At 42.6% G+C, this 21,624-nt stretch overlaps 1 protein-coding gene across 2 annotated transcripts; it reads left to right on the top strand.

Moving 5' to 3' along the window:
* The first annotated feature begins 831 nt into the window (after positions 1–831).
* On the top strand, positions 832–21,059 carry LOC308100995 (phosphatidylinositol 3,4,5-trisphosphate 3-phosphatase and dual-specificity protein phosphatase PTEN). Of its 2 annotated transcripts, XM_080450240.1 has the most exons (10): positions 832–2,101; positions 9,293–9,377; positions 10,759–10,803; positions 11,261–11,304; positions 11,871–12,109; positions 13,775–13,916; positions 16,183–16,251; positions 17,238–17,404; positions 18,933–19,295; positions 20,053–21,059. In XM_080450240.1, the coding sequence occupies exons 1-10, from the start codon at positions 2,023–2,025 to the stop codon at positions 20,236–20,238; spliced, it is 1,419 nt and encodes a 472-aa protein (XP_080306366.1). In that variant the 5' UTR covers positions 832–2,022; the 3' UTR covers positions 20,239–21,059. The 2 variants fall into 2 exon arrangements, with proteins under 2 accessions (XP_080306366.1, XP_080306367.1); XM_080450241.1 differs by lacking the exon at positions 16,183–16,251.
* The last annotated feature ends 565 nt before the right edge of the window (positions 21,060–21,624 follow it).

Raw genomic sequence — 21,624 nt, 5'->3', positions numbered from 1 at the left:
TGGTGTAAATATAATGACAGTATCGTGTGTGTTTGTGTGTGTGCGTGTGCGTGTGCGTGTGTGTGTGTGTGTGCGTGCGTGCGCGCAAAAAAAAGTTTAACCACTTCAACCCTACGTCAGTTCTTTGAAAATAGCCGATCTACAAGCTCACAACACGTTCTGATGCAATGCGTGAGCTTATACTCTTAAAAAAACAAACAAAAAAACAAACATTTTAACAACACACATTTTGTATGGGGGTCCTTGGCACAAAATATTTTCAGATGGGGGTCTTCAGACAAATTAATAGGCCTACATAATAATTTGGAGGTCTTTGGTATGAAGCAACTGCTACAAAACACAGTTCTTGTTTGTGAGTGTCACTGTATTTAAATGACACTTTAAAAGTGACATTATATTGCAACGCTCCCTAATTACAGACACACGTGATCACTTTGACAGAAGGGAGCCCTAATGGTGTCCTTCCGCGACTAGGAAAACATTAAATATCATTAAATCATTAGTCAAAACTTGTAACAATTAAGACAGCCACGTGCGTGTCACGTCAAATGCATGTAGATTAAAACTATATCCATCTCGTGTGTAATATCCTGGTTGTGTAGCTTACTAGCTCAGGTGTGTGTGTGGGACTATATCTCGTAAAAGCGGCAGGATATGTGTTGTAAAAAAAAACCTAGCCTGCTCTATCTTCTTTTTTCCTTCGTTGGTGGAGGCCATGATGGAAGCTTGAGTTCAGCTGAGAGAGAGAGAGAGAGAGAGAGAGAGAGAGAGAGAGAGAGAGAGAGAGAGAGAGAGAGAGAGAGAGAGAGAGAGAGAGAGAGAGAGAGAGAGAGAGAGAGAGAGCGAGCTAAGCAAGGGGAGGGAGAGAGAAAGCAGAGCAGAGCAAGGGAGAGAGAGAGAGCGAAAGAGAAAGGGGGAGAGAGAGCAGAGCAGAGCAAGGGAGAGAGAAAGAGACAAGAAAGGAAGATGATTCCCCGGGACGGAGGAACTGTCAGAAGAATCCGTGCAGAGCTCTTATGATCCAAACATTATAGTTCTATACATTCACGGTGGAGCCTGTCACTTTCCCCCCAGCGTTTCTCGGATCGGATCGATCGACGACCATGTTGATTCGTTAGGAGGAGGAAAAAAGGCTCTTTTTTTTCTCCGAGAAGAAGCAAGAAGCAGGAGGAGGAGGAGGAGGAGGAGGGGGGGTAGCAGCGTTAGCTATTGACGCTAACAGCAGCTATAGCCACGGTGCTAGGCTAGGCTAGCCAGCGAGCTAGCTAGCTGGGTTAGCTAGCCTAGCCTCGGCTAGCTTCCCTCCTATCCGTGCAGAGTGAGTGGATCCGGGGCTCTGCTCTCCCTCCCCACCACCCCCCCCTACCCCAGCACCAGCTCTGACTCAATCACAGCGGATAAGATTGGAGCCTTGACCCGCCGCGTCGGGTAGCAGCAGCAGGAGGAGGAGGAGGAGGAGGGGGTTTCTTCTCCAACCAGGAGGACTTGCATGTGTGTTTCTTTTAGTGGGGGTCCTGGTCCTGAGGCCGCTGCTGGGGGAGGAGGAGGAGAGGAGGAGTGGGGGGGGGCTCAAGCGAAAAGACGGGATTTCGGCAGGATTCGGGGGGTGTGGGGGGAAGAAGAAGTAAAGCTAGCTAGTTAGCTAGCCTACCCCTACCCGCCGCCGGGGCCTGGAGCCTGGGCCTGCTTGCTTGCACGGCACGGATCATCATCATCGTGGAGGCCCGTTTCTTTATGTGATCCAGCGAGAAGAAGCCATTCTAATCCTATTGACAAGGCTCTGCTACTGCTACTAGTTAGCCCCCGCTGCTAGCCTGCCGGGGGAGCCTGCACCAACCAACCAACCACCACCAACACAGCGGTGCAGCAGTTATTTACCCCCACAGCGGGAGGAGGGGGGGGAAACACAAGACATTCTGGGACTGTGAACCATTTAAGAAATATATATATATATATAAATATATATACTTTAATCATTTTCTTCAAACTATTAAAAAGACTCCTGCCCACTTCGCTTTTACAATGGCTGCGATTATAAAAGAAATGGTCAGCCGGAACAAAAGGAGATATCAGGAGGATGGCTTCGACTTGGACTTAACATGTATCCTTTTATACCGTTCTGTGGCTTTGGTTTTGTATTGTTATTGTTATGAATCCGGGACGTCGCATTGTTAGGGATGATGGGTGATGTTTGGATTATTATGTGTGTAAGACCTGCAGAGGAAATGTCAAACGGGCTACGCGGCTAGCACCAGTTAGCACTCCAGTCCTTTCATTTGGTTTTGACTCGGTTAGGTTAGCTTGGCTAGTTTGATTAGACAGAGCTGTGCTTTCCAGCCCTAGCCGTTGCTGTCAGCAAAGCGTGTTTGAAAGATGGTGGATCTGTCAAAAACCAACCAAAAAAAACGGGGGCACGCAATGCATACATGTCGCAATCATAATCTCTTTGCAACCCCCCCCACCCCCCTCCTGACAACCACAAAGCTGGATTATTCTCAAACATTTTGTATTTTTTAATAAAACAGATAGACAAAAGCTCGCAATCTGTGATGTTGGCTACACCAGTCAGTCGCCCAGCCAGCTGTGTGACATTAAAGGGGAATACATATCTGCCCCCCTTTGCGTTTGAAACACCCACTCAGGGCTGATCAATCAGGACCCCAGCAATTAATTTCTGTGAATGCAGGTCGATTTTCTGCATTTTTGTTAGACGCCCATTACTGTATAGTTTATAACAGTGGCTTGGTGATGATGATAATGTAGGCAATTTATGTGTGAGATAAATATTCTGGTGACTATACAGACTAATAATGACATGTTGAGAAGTGGCCCCATACTGTAAGCTCTGCTGCAAAACACCCCCAAAAGAAATATGCACAACCAGGATTTTTCCTGGTGTCCTTTATTCTGCTGCATAATAATGTGACCCTGTACTTTTTGATAGATTTCCAAAGTGTCTGCCTCAGTGTAGTTTTCCTTCCCTTTTAGGACACGTTAACCCAAGAATTGCCATAATACATACTTGTGCAGTACTTCTTCATCGGAGCCAGTGACAGTTGTTGACCTGGTTCTGCTGACATAACCAGCCATGGTGGATCTAAAGTGGATATATAATATAACGCTACAAATTGTTGGTTAGCCAGCTTGGGATTGGTCTTTACTTCATCAGTGTTGTGTAGACCAGTGGTTCTCAAACGTTTTTAATGAAGTTCACCCCAGACCCCCAGATTGATATTTATAAGGCCACAGACCCCCATTACTTTGAGAGTGTACAAATGGACCTTTGGGGGTCCATTTGTACATTCTCTGAGTTACACATCTATAAGGGTCCATTTGGTTTCCTAAACCTAACTATCAATTTAGCTGGGGACCCCCTGGAACCCCCCACAAGGACCCCTGGGTGTCCCCCAGACCCCACTTTGAGAACCACTGATGTAGACCATGGCTATATGAATATAATAAGAAGCTGGTTGATGGGCTATTATTGCATTGCTTTTCAGGTGAGTGTCCACTTGACTGATTTTTTTTAACACCACCTTTTGTAAGATCAATGGGTGTCTTATAACATGGCAAACAAAATCAATGCAGTGCAGTTTCACAGCTTGATTTTTGGCAAATGAACATTTAAGTAGGTCAAGTAAGTATTTATTGGATTAATTTGTCATGGTTATGGTCTATTACTGTACTAACTTTTTTTTTACATTTTATTTATTAGTGTAATCATAATCCACATACATATCGTCTCTGTCGTGTGGAAACCTCGTCTGTCCAAAACTGTTACGTTTCAGGATTCAAATTCAAACCGTAAAAGTAGCAGACCGAGCTTGTAGATCTGCTACTTTTGATGCTTTTGTGTGATGCCGTTAATTTACCAAAAAGTTACAAGATGAAGAGGTTTCTGCCCGACAGCAACAATATACTTTGTGTTGCACACTCATGATTCATGATCTTTTCATGAGGTCAGATTTGTCACGCCTCAGGGTTTGATATGTGGTTGAATCTGGTGTCATCATTGACGGGTCTCATCAGCACTGTGGTGTGCCTCTGAGACAAGTGTGAGTAGAAGGGGGGGGGTGTTGTCGCTGAGTAGGGCTGCAAGATATGGCTTCAAATCAATATCACCATTATTTCAGTCTTTTGCCTCGATTCCGATTACCGCACAATCATTTAAAATGATTGTGCGGAAATTTTGGTACGCCGAAGGGTTTGGTGGTTAATCAGACATAATTTAGGTTTGTGTCGATTGGTTGATATGTAAGGAAATATATATATATACTGTAAAAAAAAAAAGAAGAAAAACCTGCTTCACCTACATTAGCAAGATTACGTCGGTTATTATTGGTTCTAAATATTGGTTTTGATATGTTGGGTTAATTGCCCTAGCCTCTGTCTGAGACGAGTGTGAGGGTGATGTTGCTGAGCCAGGGGCATCTCTGCTCAAACTGATGCCATTCCAAGGACAGTTGGTGTGAAAGTTCCCTCTAGTTAAAATCCAGCCTCTTTTTTTTGGACCATCCCTTTTATCATGTTCGGCACGGTGTCTAAAAACAATATGGGCCTACTGCAGTTATGTAATGCAGTATCACAGTTCTGGGAATTGCCCTTAAAATAGCGTACCAGTGATCTTGTATCAGCAGCAATGCTGTCCGAGTGCTTTCCTCTCTCTCTCTCTCACTCTCACCCACCATCACTCCTTTTCTCTTCTACTCCCACTCTAATTCTCTCTTTCCCTCCCTTCCTTGCCCCTTTTCCCCAGCTCTCCTCCTTTCCTGCCCCCCCCCCCCCATTCCCTCTCTAACTCTCTCTTTCCCCCGTCTTGCTCTCAGTAGTAGATTTGGCGTATGTACCGAGCTGAAGCAGGGACTGGCTTTGGAGTAGAGAGGCATGCCTGAAACGGCAGTTTTTCTTTTCCTTTTTTTTTCGACCCCCCCCCCCCCCCCCCCCCCCCGCTCTCCTCGCAAGGAGCTTCCGTCGGGGGTCCTGCGTGTGCGTTTCCTCCCAGCTGCAGAGAACAAGCCCCCCCATGCCCTGGGCCCGGCCGAGTCTCTCTCCTGGGAGCACTGGAGCTTTTTAAAAACACTTAGAAATAGTCTGGGCTGGAATCACTTTACCACTGAGTCTGAAGGGTTATAGTAGCCCATGAAATGGCACAAAGCACTTGCGTCTGCGTCCTAATTAGGACTTTGGAGGCATTAATGGAAGTTATTACAATACAGTGTGTATAGACATGCTTCCATTTTAAGAACTATGGCAGCCTATATGCAAAGAGCGCCATTGATTTTGCTGGTAGGCTCATTGAATGAAAGCCATAAGGCCTGCTCTGTGTTCCAGAAATGCATCTCATGATATGCTGCATTAGTACAGTATTTGTATCCATCTTTAAGGCTGTCAACGGTTTAGTTTTTTTCTGCATGAATTCAGTTTAAACACTTACACCCCAGCATCCGTATTGTGGGTAAAGCTTTTTCAGAAAACAGCAGATCAACAAGCTTACAGCACGTCACAGCAGAGCTTGTCGATCAGCTATTTTCAGCAAAAGCTTTCCCCACAATAACAGAAAATACGCTAGCATAGAGCCCCGAGGGACTCCGCTCAACCATATGGGGTTTAAGTGGTTAAATGCATTGATCTTGTGAGTTTGGCCATCCTCTTGTAGTTCGCTCTGTTTGACAGCAATCCCGCGTTCCATCAGTCAAACCCCGTTACCAGAAGATCTGGGACGCACGCGCCTACATGCATTCATACGTGCACTAGGGATGGAACGATAATCTTTATCATTTATCGTGATAAATAATCGTATCGAAGAGATTTTAATTTATGGTGAAATTGTCCTCTATCATACACGAGGATGAATTCGCTTTTGAGTTGCAAAATCAGTACCACTTAAACCCTCTATACTTGATAAAACTGACCTGCAAAGAGCGCATTTGGTACTCTTATTTTATTCTGCACAAACGTGTTGTGAGCTTGTAGATCTGCCATTTCTGTCGAGCGTTCCCCCCAGATTAGGGATGCTGGAGGTTCAAGTGGTGAACAAAAGGGGCATTTAAAGTTTTAAGCATATTTTGATTATCGCGATAATATTGTTAATCGCAATAATTATTTGCCACACAATGTAATTTTCATATCGTCGCATCCCTAGTGTGCACTGTACACATGGTGCAAAGTTTAAAATGCTGCAAAGTGTACGTTGCCTTTGTCTCACCGTCACTAGTGTGTGTCATATATATTTGGAACATAAAAAATAAAACAAATAAACGATAAGCCTCTGAAAAAGTTCTGCTCAAAATGAAAGCGTCACTTCCAATTAGAAATGTTCTGCCTTTTCTATTTCTGACATCATGAACACAGGAAATGTAAGAAAAAGGTTGCCCTTCAGTCGGTGGTTAAAATGTTGAATCCCACAGCTTATGTCGACGAGCAGACTTCAGTTGCAGGTAGGCGTTAAAAGCCGAGTCGGGTAGACATGCATGCCAACTCAATTATGCTTTTCTCTGCAACATGACACTGAATTGGATATGGGTCTTTACGATTGCATGAATATCCTAGTTTAATTGGTTCTGACATTTCCCCCCCACTATCCTTCCCTGGAATATGGAGCCATGTTCGCTGATGGTCTTTTAAAGGATGGCAATAAGGTGTAGTTTATTGGTGGAACCTGGTGTGAATATAGAACCATGCTCGCTGATGGAATCTTTAACCACTTAAACCCTGTATACTTTGTCCCCCAGAGTTCTGTCTTTGGTCGCCTTCGTTTCCCCCCTCTACACCCACGGAAATGGCCAATTTTGCAAGCTCCCAACGTGTCACGTTGCGATGTGTTGTGAACTTGTATAATTTTATTTTTAGATTGGTTATTTTTGCAGAATGCTTGCCTATTATGACATGTCCAGAATAGGGACGCTAGGGATCAAGTGGTTGAAGAATGACAATATGGTGGTGTTTGCAGTGGAACTCCCCGGTGTGTGTTGCCTACAGTTTCTCACACGTCTCTTGGCCATGCCCGAGTGTGTCAGCCGATTTCAAGGCACCCTGAGCTTCCATCACACCTGTACACAAAACAACCAAAACTATTGCGGTATGGATGGATATAGTGTATGTAATGGATTCCTGATTATAAAGCCTCCTCGGTTTCTGGAGGTCGGCATCCTCTTCTGCATTCCATCGGTTCAATAATATTCCGCTCGGTTCGGCTGAGAGCTCGGAGGAGAGATAAGCCCAACATTTGCAATGATCTCAATATAACTTTGGGCTCTAAAAATACATGCAGGTCAGGCTGTAGAGCCTCTCCTAGTGCACCCACATGTGGGCCTGGCTCAAGCAGGAGCACTGTACTCCCGTCCCCTCTGCCTGCCTCTCACAGTCAAGGCCATCTGTCACAACAGACGCGCACAAGCTGATCGGAGCCCTAGTTCCCATCTATCCTGACTATCCTGACCATACGATGACACCTCTTATGTTCACATGACTGGTGCAAGAGTTAATCAAACTAATTGATTTAATCTATTATCAAACATAATCGTTATATCATGAAATGATAGATTAATAATTGGTCCCTATTTTTGGCACGTCATTACAGGTGAAGATATGTAAAAAGATTTTAAAAATATATGCCTAAACCCTAACCTTAACCCAGGGGTTCCCAAACTTTGTTGGTCGTGACCCAAAAGAGAGATGTCTTCATGTCTTCGCGGGACCCAAACTAGTGAAGATAGCCTATCTGCTATTTTCACTACTATTTTTTTTAAATGTATTTTATAATGGAATTTCTTTAATGAATAAATGTGAGAAGGAAAAAAAAACGAAATTGAAAGTATATATAATATATTTTTGAATAAGAAGTAAAAATGGGTCTGCGTCGCCGCGACCCATAAAAATGGGTCCCGACCCACTGTTTGGGAACCACTGCCTTAACCTAACCTCAAAACCACGCCCACCTGGGCGAAACACCTGGGAAAGAGGGAGTCACCTGTTAAGGGGGCGCATGCTACAATTTTCGGTGGTCACCTTATCACCGTGGTGGTGATAGAGAGAGCTCTCTCTATCATAGAGAGCGCTCTCTATCACCTAAAAGGTGATATCACCTAAAAGGTGATAGGGTGACCACCTCATTTGGTAGCATGCGTGGGCCTTTACACAGCCACATGGTGCCTGATAGATTCAGGTATTATTTGACTGATGCTGCTCGTTCAATTGTTGTGGTTCTGGTTGGGATGTTGGATGCTTTTTGTAAGGTTCAGCCTTGGTGCCTACATAGCTGCAGGATGCTTGTAGTCACACACACTAATGAAGTACATTGCCTTGAGTATCTGTACTTAACCACCCCATATGGTTTAGTGGAGTCCCTCAGGGCTCTATACTAGTGTATTTTCTGTTTTTGTGGGGAAAGCTTTCGCGGAAAACGGCCAATCGACAAGCTCACAACCCGTCTGCGACGTGTTGTGACTCTGAGCTTGTCGATCTGCTATTTTCTGCGAAAGCTTTCCCTACAATATGGATGCTGGGGTTTAAGTGGTTGAGTAAAAAAAACAAAAGTGTAGTTTCTGTACTTTACTTTAGTATTTTTTTGTACTAACACTTGTGACTTTCACTCCACTACATTTCAAAGACAAATATTGTACTTTTGACTCCACTGCATTTATAGGAAGGGAAAAAAAGTTACATTATGAATGAACCACTTAAAGGGGAAGACCACTCATTTTCAACATTGAACTATGTCTTTAATACACCTTAGAGCTGTTGTGTGGAAACAAGAAAAAACGTCCCCCCCCTTCTGTTGCCTAGAAAAGGATAATTGATTGAGGTCATGTGATCAGTGACATACGCAGGGTGTAGTTTTGGCTCCGCCCCCTCAGCAACATAGAGGGGGGGGGTTCTTATTTCCACACAACAGCTCTAAGGTGTATTAAAGACTTAGTTCAATGTTGAAAATGAGTGGTCTTCCCCTTTAAGCCCTAATTCAAATATAGTGAATATCGTGATGTGATGCATTGAGGTTGTAAATCTATTATTTTTTCAAAACTCTTAATGGAAATATATTGGATTTTAATACAGCAATGCATTGATATTAAAACAAAATGTACTAATATAATTTGTATTTAGTTTAGTATTTATTTTAAGTACTCAATACTTTGAACTCGATTACAAATTTGACAGAGCAACTTTCACTTGTAAGAGTCATATTTGACCAGGAGTATCTGTACTTAGATTCAAGTACTGGGGTTGAGTACTTTAGTCTACCACTGCTCATAAAGGCACACATTGTATGGCTCCTTGACCCGCGGCTGAACAGATATCTATCCTAACATCATTGCTATGGGCTTTCCAGCAGAGAGACTGGAAGGCGTGTACAGAAACAACATAGATGATGTTGTACGGTGAGTCCCATCGCCTTGGCCTCAGGAGGGCACGTTTCGGCGCTGTCGGTGGAAACCTTATATGTAGGCCTGTCACGATTACAATATAAAAGTTGTCGATGAATTGTCATACAAATAATGGTGATTAATGATTTAATTGTGCTTTTGGCATTGAACATTGGAACATATGAATACAAATTTTATTTCTGTTGATCAAAATTTGCACAGGGCAGAGATATGACAAATGACTTCAATATACAAAGAAATTACTGACATTTAATCATTTTATACTTTCAAAGAATGTAAACATAGCGTAAATAGCTGATCTACAAGCTTACAACGCGTAGATGGCTATTTTTGCTTTTTTCTTTGAGATGTTTGAAAATGTATGAACATTTTTCAAATAATTGCGATTATCTCAAATAATTGTGATCAGGAGATTATGTAGTAATTGTGGACATTCCTAGCCTGACACTCAGCCTGAATTTTCATTTCGTTTCACTCCATTATTCAGTCTGAAAGCCCTCTCAATGCAGCGGAGTTCTGAGATGGGGGCGTGGCCAAAGTGGGACTCCACTATGAACCAACGCGATTGGTTCATACTGGATTGTCCCGATCCCGATTCGTCGTACAGATTTTCAACCGAGAAACACCCGCCTTCGAAAGCGTCACCAGACCCTGAATGCTAGGCAAAGGATTCAGGGGGTGGAGCCAGGCTAGGACATTCCTACTTTCCAACTACTGGCCTTCTGTCTAAAACCATTTCTTTTTTTCAGGAAATAAAAAAGCAAATAACATAAACCGTTCCAATGAGTCGAATATAGTTATTATTTAGTCACAATCTCTTTTTAATACTTTTCATTAGTTAGATATTTATAAAAACCCACAGAAAGACTTAATCACTTTCAAGCTGGTGTCCCTATATTTGGCATGTCATTATTATAGCTGCAAACGTTCAAAGTTCTTCGAAGCTAGCCGATCTGCAAGCTCACAACATGTCGCAGCGCGTCGTGAGCTTTGTCGATCGGCTACTTCCGCGACTTTTTCCGCAAAAAAATTGTCACAGAAGGTTTCTGACCGACGGCGCCGAATTTGAAATTTGCCTCTTATCGGGTGGAAACCTCACATGTCCAAAACTGTTACTTTTCAGCATTCTAATTCAAAAGTAGCAGATCCACAAGCTCGGAACGCGTCGCTTCGCGCCACGTTCCGAGCTTGTGGATCTGCTACTTTTGATGCTTTTGTATGACGCCTGTATTATGATCAAGTAGGGCGTTAGCTTACGAAAAACTTAAGAAAAGTTAAAATATGGAGATAAGAGGGTTCTGCCCGACAACGATTTACTAGGCCTGCTCACTTGTGGTCTTGTTCTCACTGTGGCTGTGCTCTTCTCTTTCCGCAGGTTTCTCGACTCAAAACATAAAAACCATTACAAAATCTACAACCTGTAAGTGTCCCAACAAAACAAACCTCACTGTTACTAATACATGATAATACTATTTAAATCCTTGTACAGGACCATTGTAACAGCATGGGTCCATATAGTTCCTAACTGTTCCTAATTATCAATCATTTAGCTGGGGACCCCCTGGAACCCACTCAAGGACCCCTGGGGGTCCCCGGACCCCACATTAAGAACCACTGGAATGCATAAATGAATGGATGGATGGATGGATGGATAGACTACACATATGCACATAGCATAATAAGCAGAAAGTATGTACATGAAGTTAGACATAAGGTGTAAACATTCAGTTGTCATGGCATTATAGCAGTTATGAAACACAGGTCAGATACAGAACAGCTAAAGAGTAACAGAATAGAGTCAGCAGATAGTAACGCACAGGGATGAGTGACTTCCCTCCCTGTTTGACCGTTAACCGCTTCTGTTCTTCCAATTTCAGCTGTGCAGAAAGACACTACGATGCTGCCAAATTTAACTGCAGAGGTAGGCCTTCCCGTTTCTCTCACGCACGCACACACACACACACACACACACTTCAGCGATCTCATGTTCTGTCCTGGCCTGAAAGCCAGACTTGTACAAGGTCATTGAAGTCTGTCTCTCTGCTGCTGTCTTTTAGGGCTGGGCGATACAACTTAAAATCACAGTTTGCCTCGATTGAATGATTATCTTTTTTTTTTGTTGAAAATAGCCGTTAGATTGTAGATCAGCTATTTTTGCACACTATTGCAAGTGTAATACAGGGCTAAAGTTATTAATCAGTCAAATCGATTTAGTTGCTAATAAACAATATATCGGATCTTTTTTATGTTGATTCATAAATATTACATTTAAAAACATTAAATAAAACAAACTTGATTATTCAATTAACCTACATTAATCGCAAGATTTAAATAAATAAAAAAATGACTGATGCGGATTGAATGGGTTAAGAATGGCAAAATAATAATAATGAAAAAAGCGCTATTCGTGAAATTGTTGTTCTGATATGTTGATGTCCTCACAAGCCAAGTCTTAATACCAACCCGTGTCCATCCCACCCACATCAGTTGCACAGTACCCATTCGAAGACCATAATCCACCTCAGCTGGAGCTGATCAAGCCGTTCTGTGAAGACCTGGACCAGTGGCTCAGCGAGGATGACAATCACGTGGCAGCCATCCACTGTAAGGCCGGCAAGGGCCGCACCGGTGTGATGATCTGCGCCTATCTCCTCCACCGCGGCAAGTTCCAGGAGCCGCAGGAAGCGCTGGACTTCTACGGCGAAGTCAGGACAAGGGACAAGAAGGTCAGTGGTTGGTCCTGCCTTGAACGAATGCACGCTTTATTTAGAAGCTGTTGGTTCTCAAACTTTTGAATTTCAAGGACTCCCCAGTTTGGTATGCGTTAGGCCACGGACTCCGATAATTCTCTAAGAATGTACAAATGGAACCAAATGGACCCGTTACAAATGGAACCAAATGGACCCTAACAGGTCCATTTGGTTCCATTTGTACATTCTCAGAGCTGTAGACTTGTAAGTGTCCGTTTGGTTACTAATAAACTAAAGTCATTTAGCTGGGGACCCCCTGGAAGACCCCTACTTGTCCCCGAACCCCACTTTTGAGGCTGGTTTCACATTTGGTCCAATTGCTTGGAACCGTGCCCCGAGTACGATTTCCCTTCCCCCACCGGTCAACTTTCACATTAGTAGGTCACTGGAGTTTTTGGGGCAAGTCAATATCTCAAATCTGTAAAACTGTATTCATAGTGACTTAAAGGGATAGTTCACCCCCAAAATGCCTTTTTTTCTATCGATTTGTCACCCCATGGGGACTTGAATTCATGGATTATAATGTTTTTGCCGCATTCCTAAGCCAATAATTTGATGACCGGCAGCAGTTCCGGTAGGAGACACAAAGAGTCTCCTTTGTCTCTCCTACTGGAACCGCTGCTTACCAGTCCGGTGGTCATCAAATTATTGGCTTAGGAATGCGACAAAAACAAAAAAAATTCCATGAATTCAAGTCTCCATGGGGTGACTAATCGCTAGAAAAAGAGTAATTTTTTTGGGTGAACTATCCCTTAAAAAAAGAAAAGTGTGTTAAAATGATAACTATAAATATAATGGCATGCCCAAAAATAGGGATGTTACTTTTCAGGATTCAAATTCACAAATAGGAAAAGTAGCAGATCTACAAGCAAAGCTTTTGATGCTTTTGTGTGACGCTATAGTCAGGCTGAACGATTAATCGTTTTCAAACCGAATGTGGAACCATGCGATTTAGCGAATCACAAAGGCTGCGATTTTATGATTTTTTTTAAATCATAATATGCAACGGCAGCGAGCGATTCTGACCCGATGTATTATAACTCTATGGTCTGACCCAGTGTTTTCAACAATGCAGCAAATCACCAAAGATCCACAAGCACGTTGTGCAGATCTATGTCTATATTTGGCGGGCGACACCATGGATTAATGAATGAGCATATATGATTAGCCTACATGGCGTTGTTGTTGTCCTTTCGACTCCTGCACAGGAGCTCATTAAAAGCTGTTATTTCCGTTCCAACAAAGTCCTCCATGACTGCAGAATCTGTATCTTCTTGTAATCGTTATAAGCATAACATGCTTGAATCCTTATGCTAGGGTTGTCCTGATCAAATTTTTTTGCACCCGACCCGATTCCGATCAATAGATTTTGAGTATCTGCCGATACAGATTTTTCGAAAATGCATTTCGGCAATGCATTAAGAGAAAAGAAAAAACAACGCATTCAAGTTGTCCCTTAAAATATTTTTTTTAATTTAATGGACAGTATCCAACATGGATATACGGTAGCTTCTTTTTTTCACTTATCACAAGTTAGTGCAGCATTGGATCAAAATATAAATCTTAAAGCTTATCAGTGGTGCACACCGTTTTGAGAGCCACTCACCCTAAGTGCTTGTTGCTGTGCTTGTTGTTTTGCAGGGAGTAACGATCCCCAGCCAGCGTCGCTACGTCACCTACTACAGCTACCTGCTGAAGAACCAGCTGGAGTACAAACCCGTGGCCCTCCTCTTCCACAAGATGGTGTTCGAGACGCTCCCCATGTTCAGCGGAGGCACCTGCAGTGAGTCACAATGCTCAAATGTTCAGCTCACATGCCCGATTTATACGTAGTTGTTTGGCGATGTCGGGCTCAGTAAATAGCAGATCTAACAAGCTCACAATATGACGCGTTGTGAGCTTGTATATCTGCTATTTACAGCATGCAACACCAGTGTGCAGCTAAAGCCACGTTTACACGGTAGCGATCGGAACAGAAAACGACAAATTGCCATTTGCGTTCTAAATTTTTATTCTGCTTTCACACAGAGACGCCAAAGTGATTGAAAACGCTGTAGTGTGCATGCTAGGTGGCGGTGAGACCTGCTGCCAGATAGAACAGTCCACGCATGCGTAGAACCTCTTCGTTCTACTTCCTATAATAGCTGTTTGTATACACCGATGTAATAGCATTATGTGTAATAGCTCACGTGAGCCACACGTTTATTGCCCCGTTTACATGGAGACGCGAGGTGGAGCTTTTTCAAAGATTTCCACTCGGGAAAGGGGGTTTCACTTTGTGCCGCCGTTGCCGTCTAAACTGAAGGCACATCTGATATTTTATTTTGCCGTTTTCTCTAGAGACCATTGTCGTCTAAACGGGGCCTTAGTATATCAAGCTGTAGAGCTCCAAACAAAGATGTAGGCATGCATGCATGCATGCTGCTGTTCCATTGAAACGAGGGCTGGAGATGTGATGCACGCAACCAAGCCGCTGGCTTGAAGCTGCTATAGAAGCAGCTCACCTTTAGAGCCCGCCCGATGCCAGAATTATGGGTCCGATCCTGGGTTAGGGTTAGTTACTCACGACGCATGGATCTGTGACTCCAAAAATGGGTCCCGACCCGCTGTTTGGGAAACAGTGATTTAAAAAATTAGTGAGAAAGGTATCTGAGCTGCTCATCTTCACATTGAACTTTCTGGCAGTGATTGAATGTATGTAATGTGATCGTCAATCAATAATCCTTCCTCTCCTTCCTATCTCAGTTCTGTGCATGTGTGTGTATGCGTTCTATATGGAAAATTGTTCTTGTGCTTTTTTCTTGTGCTTTTTAAGACGAAACAAATCTTGTTATCTGCTCTTGACTTGGTGTCTTTCCACTCTTAACACCTGGATACCGTCGCTGACGGGTGGAAACCTTGTATGTCCAAACGAAGCGTTACTTTTCAGGAAATGGAAAAAAAAAGAAAGGTTATAATTTTAATCATATGCTCTTGTTGACGCTTTTCATTCATTCATGTAAAGCATTATGGGTAATAGCAAAAACACACAACTTTTACATGACACTGGCAATAATCTAGGGTATTGATTTATGTGAAAAGAAAAAAAAAAGAGATATGGAGATATAAGGTTTCCGTCTTGACAGCGACGTTGTGCTAAGCTGCCATGGCTGCATTCGTCCTTCTCTTTCCTGCTAACTGTCCTGTTGAAAAGACCCTATTCTGAGGTTGTTGTCCTCTCTCTCTACAGCAGGGCTCCCCAAACATATTCAACTCCACAACCAAAAGAAAAGTTCGGTGTGACCCAAACTTTCAAAAAATCCATTATGAATTAACCTCTTAAGCCATATTTTAAGAAATAGTGAAAAGGGCCGAGCTAAAAGCTCACAACGCATCCCGATACAACGCATTGTGAGCTTGTAGATCTGCTATTTTCACTGTTTAAATTTCAAAACCTTTTATTTTATATATGAAAGCTACGCTGTGTGACACTCTTTATCAATTGTCAGTTATGAACGGCTGAAACCCAGACAACCAGGCTGGTTGTTAAATTCTATGGGTGCAACAGTTAATCCAACAAATCGATTTAATCAATTATAAAATAGAAAAAAATCTAATAAAATGGAGAAAATTTGAGAAAATTATTGATTAGTTAAAAAAAAGTGAAAATAGTCTTCTAGTCTTGAATCTGCCGGGTTCAGCCTCCGTGATCCTTTGAAAAATTCACACATGTTGCAAACTACCAGGATGCCTTGTTCACCACTAAACCCTATATGGTTGACTGGAGTCCCTCAGGGCTCTATACTAGGGTCTTTTTTTTCTTTTGTTGAAACTAGCAGATTGACAAGCTCACAGTGCGTTGCAACGCGCTGTGAGCTTGTCGATGGGCTATTTTCAATGAAAGCATTCCCCATGATACGAATGCTGGGATTTGTGTGTGTGTGTGTGTGTATAATATCTGTACGTACATGCATGTAAAATCTGTGTGTTTGTGTGCCTTGCTGCTGTGACGTCCCTGCCAGGCCAGTAGTGGTTGTGTTTGTGACCATGTTGTTTCTCTCTCTCTAAAGGGGACAGTACCTTTAAAAACAGGAGTGAGCCGACCCCTCAGGGCTTCAAGAAAGGGAATTGGCATTGGGGTAAATGAGTCTTTTAATCCATTTTTATCTCGTTTTTTGTTCGCTGTTTATTTGCCCCCCCCTCCAGCCTCACGTCTTTGATTTCCATACTTGGTCTCGCGCACCGGAAATAGCCGATCTCCAAACTCGCAATGCATCATCGCGTTGCGGGCCGGAGAGCCTTGTAGATCAGCTATTTTCGGCGTGCGACAATCGGTGTGCAGTTAAGTATAAATCAGTCCTCGGGTTGAAAAGTTGCCTGCAGAAAAGATAAGAATCAAGAGTACATTTTTATTGTCACATCATAGGTTTACAGGTATAAAGAAGTGGGTGAGATTTGTTTTTTTGCAAGCTCCGTTATTCGTTGTTTAGAGGAAAGAAAAATGGGGGGGACAGAGAGAGGGAGGGCAAGGAGAAAAACAGAAAAATCATAGATTTCTACATGTATGCACATAAAAGCATTAAAAAGCAGCAGGTATGTGTACATAAGGTTAGACAACGCATCGGTAGGTCCACATAAAAGTGTAGCAGTGACTGTTTTACAGGCAAGTTGAAGATTCCTCCACCTCCACCACCCATGACATCAGAGGTTCAAACCTCCTTTCTGCGTTTGGTTGGTCTCGGAACAAACGGACCACATCCACTTTATCAGAATAGGGTCCCACGTCTTCTTTGGTATCTGGGTCTTTTTGGGTGTTGTATTTCTGTTACTTGGTTTCTCTTCCTTAATTCTGAGAGAACTTTTTTTTTTGGTCACATTTTATTCATGTGTAATTCAGGGTGGGTTTTCTTTTCTTTTTTTGCTCCGTCCTGTCAAACTCATGACACTAATACTGGTATCCTGTCTGGCTCTCTGGTTCACCCTCTCCGCTTCTCCTTTCTCTTCCTTTCTCTCTCTCTCTTGACGTTTCCTTCTTCTGTCCCTCAACAATCTCTCATAAAACTATACTGCTTCCAAACCTCCGCCCCCTCCTCCCCGTGTGCGACATCACTGACCCGTTTTGCAGACCCCCAGTTTGTGGTGTACCAGCTGAAAGTGAAGATCCACACGTCCAACCCGGCTCACACGCGACGCGAGGACAAGCACATGTTTTTCGAGTTCCCCCAGCCGCTGCCAGTGTGCGGAGACATCAAGGTGGAGTTCTTCCACAAGCTGAACAAGATGATGAAGAAGGTTGGTTGCTTTTTTTTCTTCTCATTGTGAGTGTTGTACTGTACGCAGGACAGGGGTTCTCAAACGTTTTCGTGTCACGGACCCCCAAATGAGACGTATTTGGCCGCGGACCCCCCCATCTGAAAATGTTTTCAATGAGACAGACTGTTCAAAAAAAAAGTTAGTCTGTGTAAGGAAACATTGGAACGCTTGCTCTCAACAGCACAGTGGATGGAACGGTGGATAAAGTTCCTTTTGTAATAAGATGCATCTAAAAGTACCACTCACCTGACACCCCACAAGTATCACCACCTTGGGCCTAATTTTTTTTGGCATTGTTTTACTATTTTGAAAAACATTTTAAAATAGTTTAAATAGCCGATCTACAAGGTACTATGTGTCGAAGTAGATCGGCTATTTTTTAAAATGTTTTTCAAATAAGCCACACTGATGAACTAGTTTCTTTAAACATAAAGAGGAGGAGAAACGTGGGTGGCCACTGGCTGCCGGAGCTCTGCGAGAAGAGGTGTGAATTTTCCTCTCAGACGCACAGTCCAAGTGTAATATTATTATTACTCCTCTCATCAAAACTTCTGTTTGAGCAAATGTACATTAAAGCCATAACTCAATTGGTTTCGCTATTTTATTTAGCCTATTATTAATTTTTGCCATTCGTGCATGCATGTGTTTAAGTGTGTCCTTGACATGAAAAAGTTTGAGAACCACTCATTAACCCATTAACACATTGAATGCCAATCGCGTAGATCTACGCGAACCTATTGAAAGCCGCAGCGTGCCAGTCGCGTAGATCTACGCGAACCGCCGATTCCCATTGAAAGTGCCCCAGGTGCACTTTACGATTTTTTTTGATCCATTTCCGTTTCCGGTTTCCGGTCGGAAACAGAATTATTCGGGTTCCGGTTTTTTCGATCGTATCCGCTTCCTGTCTGGGATCCTGTTTAAAACTCGATTTTCTCGGTTGTTGTTTTTCTCCTCGCTGATCACTTTTTACCGTTGATCGGCTGTATCTTCAAGATGGCGGCTCGCATTTGGAAACTGTTTTCGCTGGCCGTTTCTCACGGATCCGCTGTGTGTTTAGAACCAAATGAACGCGCACTTTTAACTTATTTAGCGAGGTCTGTGGCGACATGAAAAAAACAAAAAAACAACAATAAAACGCTGGCACTGGTGAGTACATTATGAGATTAAACTCTGGCATGGAATGTGTTAACTGCCAGAGGTATTTTCATATTTTTTTAGCCAGTGCCAGAGTTTTTCATTGGAAAAAAAAAAGTACTCAGGAGCCGAAATATAGACTTTTTAAGTTTTAAGTTAACAAGGAAGTGGATAGGAGTTTAGATCTTCAACTAATCATATCTCCTTGGTCTTTGGGTGAAATTGAAAAAAAAACTTTAACTTTAACGTGCCAATCTACGCGATTGGCACGTGGCGGCTTTAAATCGGTTCGCGTAGATCTACGTGATTGGCAGTCAATTGGTTAAAGTGAAAAAAATGGTGAAATGACACTTCTTCTTCTTCGACCCTCCAGGACAAGATGTTCCACTTCTGGGTGAACACCTTCTTCATCCCCGGACCAGAGGAGAGCGGGGAGAAGGTGGAGAACGGGACGGTGGTGAACGACGTGGTGGACGGCCTGGCCAGCCCCCAGGCCGGGGGCGGGCCGGGAGGGGGCCAGGCCCAGATCCAGGGCCCAGCGGCGGCGGCGGTGGTCCCGGTCCCGGCCCAGAGCCAGGGTCAGGGCCAGGGTCAGCTCCAGGGGGTCCAGGGCCAGCCGCAGAGCTCGGAGCGCAGGGACAGTGACAGGGACTACCTCATCCTGGCGCTCACCAAGAACGACCTGGACAAAGCCAACAAAGACAAAGCTAACCGCTACTTCTCACCAAACTTCAAGGTAGGGGGGGTGCAATAGCTTAATTGAATCCATTATAATGGATGATGTACTAAAATAATCAATCAATTAATCCCCATATTGTGCATGCATATAGGTGAGGAGAGTTTCACAAAAAAAACATTCAGAAATAGTGAAAATAGCAGATCTAATAATATACACTGAGCTTGTAGATTTTTCACTATTATTTTCACTATTTTTGCATGCATACTTTGGCATACCGTTGTGTGCCAAAGTATAAAATACTTAAGTGGTTAATGATTTGTTGATATATAAACAAAAACGAATTTATATAAAAAACGCATTTCTCCATTATGCAATTAATCAAAAAAAGTAATTGATAGCATAATTGCTAAGAAGATAATTGATAGTTGAAGATCTACTTCAAGGTCAGCGTAGAGACATGATTTGTATTGTTCTGTGTCTTCATTAGCTTCATTGAAGCCGCAATCGTAAGACATGTCATACACAGTGAAATAGTGTTATTTTTACCACTTTGAGCCTGGCATCCCTATTTTGGGCATATCATTTTAAGCTAAACTATTTGAATGGCTAGAATAGCCGATCTACAAGCTCACAACGCATCACAGTGTACCGAGTTGTGAGATTATAGATTCTACTAGTTTTGATATTTGTACAACAAAGTATACAAATTTACGCTTTATAAAATTTGCTTTTACAGAGTTAAAAGTTAATTTAACGGAGGATTTTACGGTGTAAAATGACGCGTTTTGTTTTTTTGTCTTTGCGGTCTGTCCAGGTGAAGTTGTATTTCACGAAAACCGTGGAGGAGCCTTCAAATTCCGAGGCGAGCACTTCGACATCGGTCACCCCGGACGTTAGCGACAATGAGCCGGACCATTATCGATATTCCGACACCACAGACTCTGACCCGGAAAATGAACCTTTCGACGAGGAGCAGCACACGCAGATCACCAAAGTGTGAACTCTTTTTAAACAGGAAAAAAAAAAGAAAGAAAGAAAAATATAAACCAGAAAGAGAGAAAGAGAGAGAAAGGAGAAAAAAAACAAGGAGAAAACTTGAATATGAACTCAAAAAAAGAAGAACCTTTGTCCCTTCCTTCCCCCCCAGACGGCAATAGAATATCATCATGTCAGATGCCAATTTTAGGGAAAAAAGTAAAAAAAAAGAAAAAAAAAAGATGAATATCCTTGACCAATATATTGTTTTTATTATTCGTTTCTTCGGCACGGCCGTGTAACCATGTGCGAGGTATCGACACTGTTGCCCCGTGGGAAAAGGTGCTGTAGCTCTTTAAAAAAGAAAAAGAAAAAAAAGAAGTAAAAAATAAATAAATAAATAAAAAAGAAGTGTTTATATATATACATACATATATGTGTATATATACATATATACATGCATATATAAAGAAACTTTTTTTTTTGTGTCAAAGACAATGGAAAGATTTTACCACAATCAGGAGACGGGGAGTTAGTTGACGCGTGGGAGAAGTTTAGAATGATATAAAACTAGGACTATGCTGCTCCTTCTCCTGTTAAACCAGGAGTTAGTTGACGTGTGGGAGAAGTTTAGAATGATATAACTAGGACTATGCTGCTCCTTCTCCTGTTAAACCAAGGCCAGTGCAGTGCTGCAGTCACTTTGTTTCTCCCCCCACCTCCCCCCCAACTTCTCCTCCTCTACTCCCCTTTCATCCCCTCCTCCCTTTAGAACCCAACCCTTGTCTGTTGGTCTGGGCCGAAAAAAAACTTTTTCAAAATGGTTCAAAACATTTTCGATATATATTTAAAAGAAAGTAGCAGATGTACAAGCTCGCAGCACTGCACGAAGTGAGTCGCTGTGAGCTTGTACATCTGCTATTTTTTAATAGACAATATATAAATGGATAAAGTGGTTAAAACGATATTAATACATTTTGCCCTTGGAACCCCCCCAAGGACCCCGGACCCCACTTTGAGAAGCCCTGCGTTATTGGCACTTACGCAGCCGATTTGTGTCCGATATTCTTTCCTCGTTTTTTTGCACTTTTCAACCTGTCGTCCACCTATTTGGGGACATGTTATTGTTGGTGAAACTGTTTTAAAAGTTTTTTTTTAAATGTTCAAAATTAGTCTGCTATTTTTGAACATTTTGAATAGCGCTTAAGTGTTTAAATGAAATAAATTCTAGTTGAATGTTCTCGAGTACAAACTAATCCATTTAAAAAAGCAAAAAAAGTTTTTATTTCTTTTCAAATTAATTAGAAAATGCAGCACTTTTTTGGGCAAAAAATATCGGTGATCGGTTGGTCTAGGACAGTGGTTCTCAAAGTCAGGGTTTCTTGAGGGCATTCCAAATGGACCCTTGCAG

This window comes from Gymnoscopelus braueri (assembly GCF_963280865.1).
Source record: "Gymnoscopelus braueri genome assembly, chromosome: 14".
Taxonomy (NCBI): domain Eukaryota; kingdom Metazoa; phylum Chordata; class Actinopteri; order Myctophiformes; family Myctophidae; genus Gymnoscopelus; species Gymnoscopelus braueri.
This window is presented reverse-complemented; position numbering and strand designations above follow the sequence as displayed.

Coding starts and splice junctions, on each gene's coding strand:
- LOC308100995 (XM_080450240.1), top strand. CDS start 2,023: ATGGCTGCGATTATAAAAGAAATGGTCAGCCGGAACAAAAGGAGATAT. Junction 10,804..11,260: donor CATTACAAAATCTACAACCT/GTAAGTGTCCCA, acceptor TTCCAATTTCAG/CTGTGCAGAAAGACACTACG. Junction 12,110..13,774: donor TCAGGACAAGGGACAAGAAG/GTCAGTGGTTGG, acceptor GTTGTTTTGCAG/GGAGTAACGATCCCCAGCCA.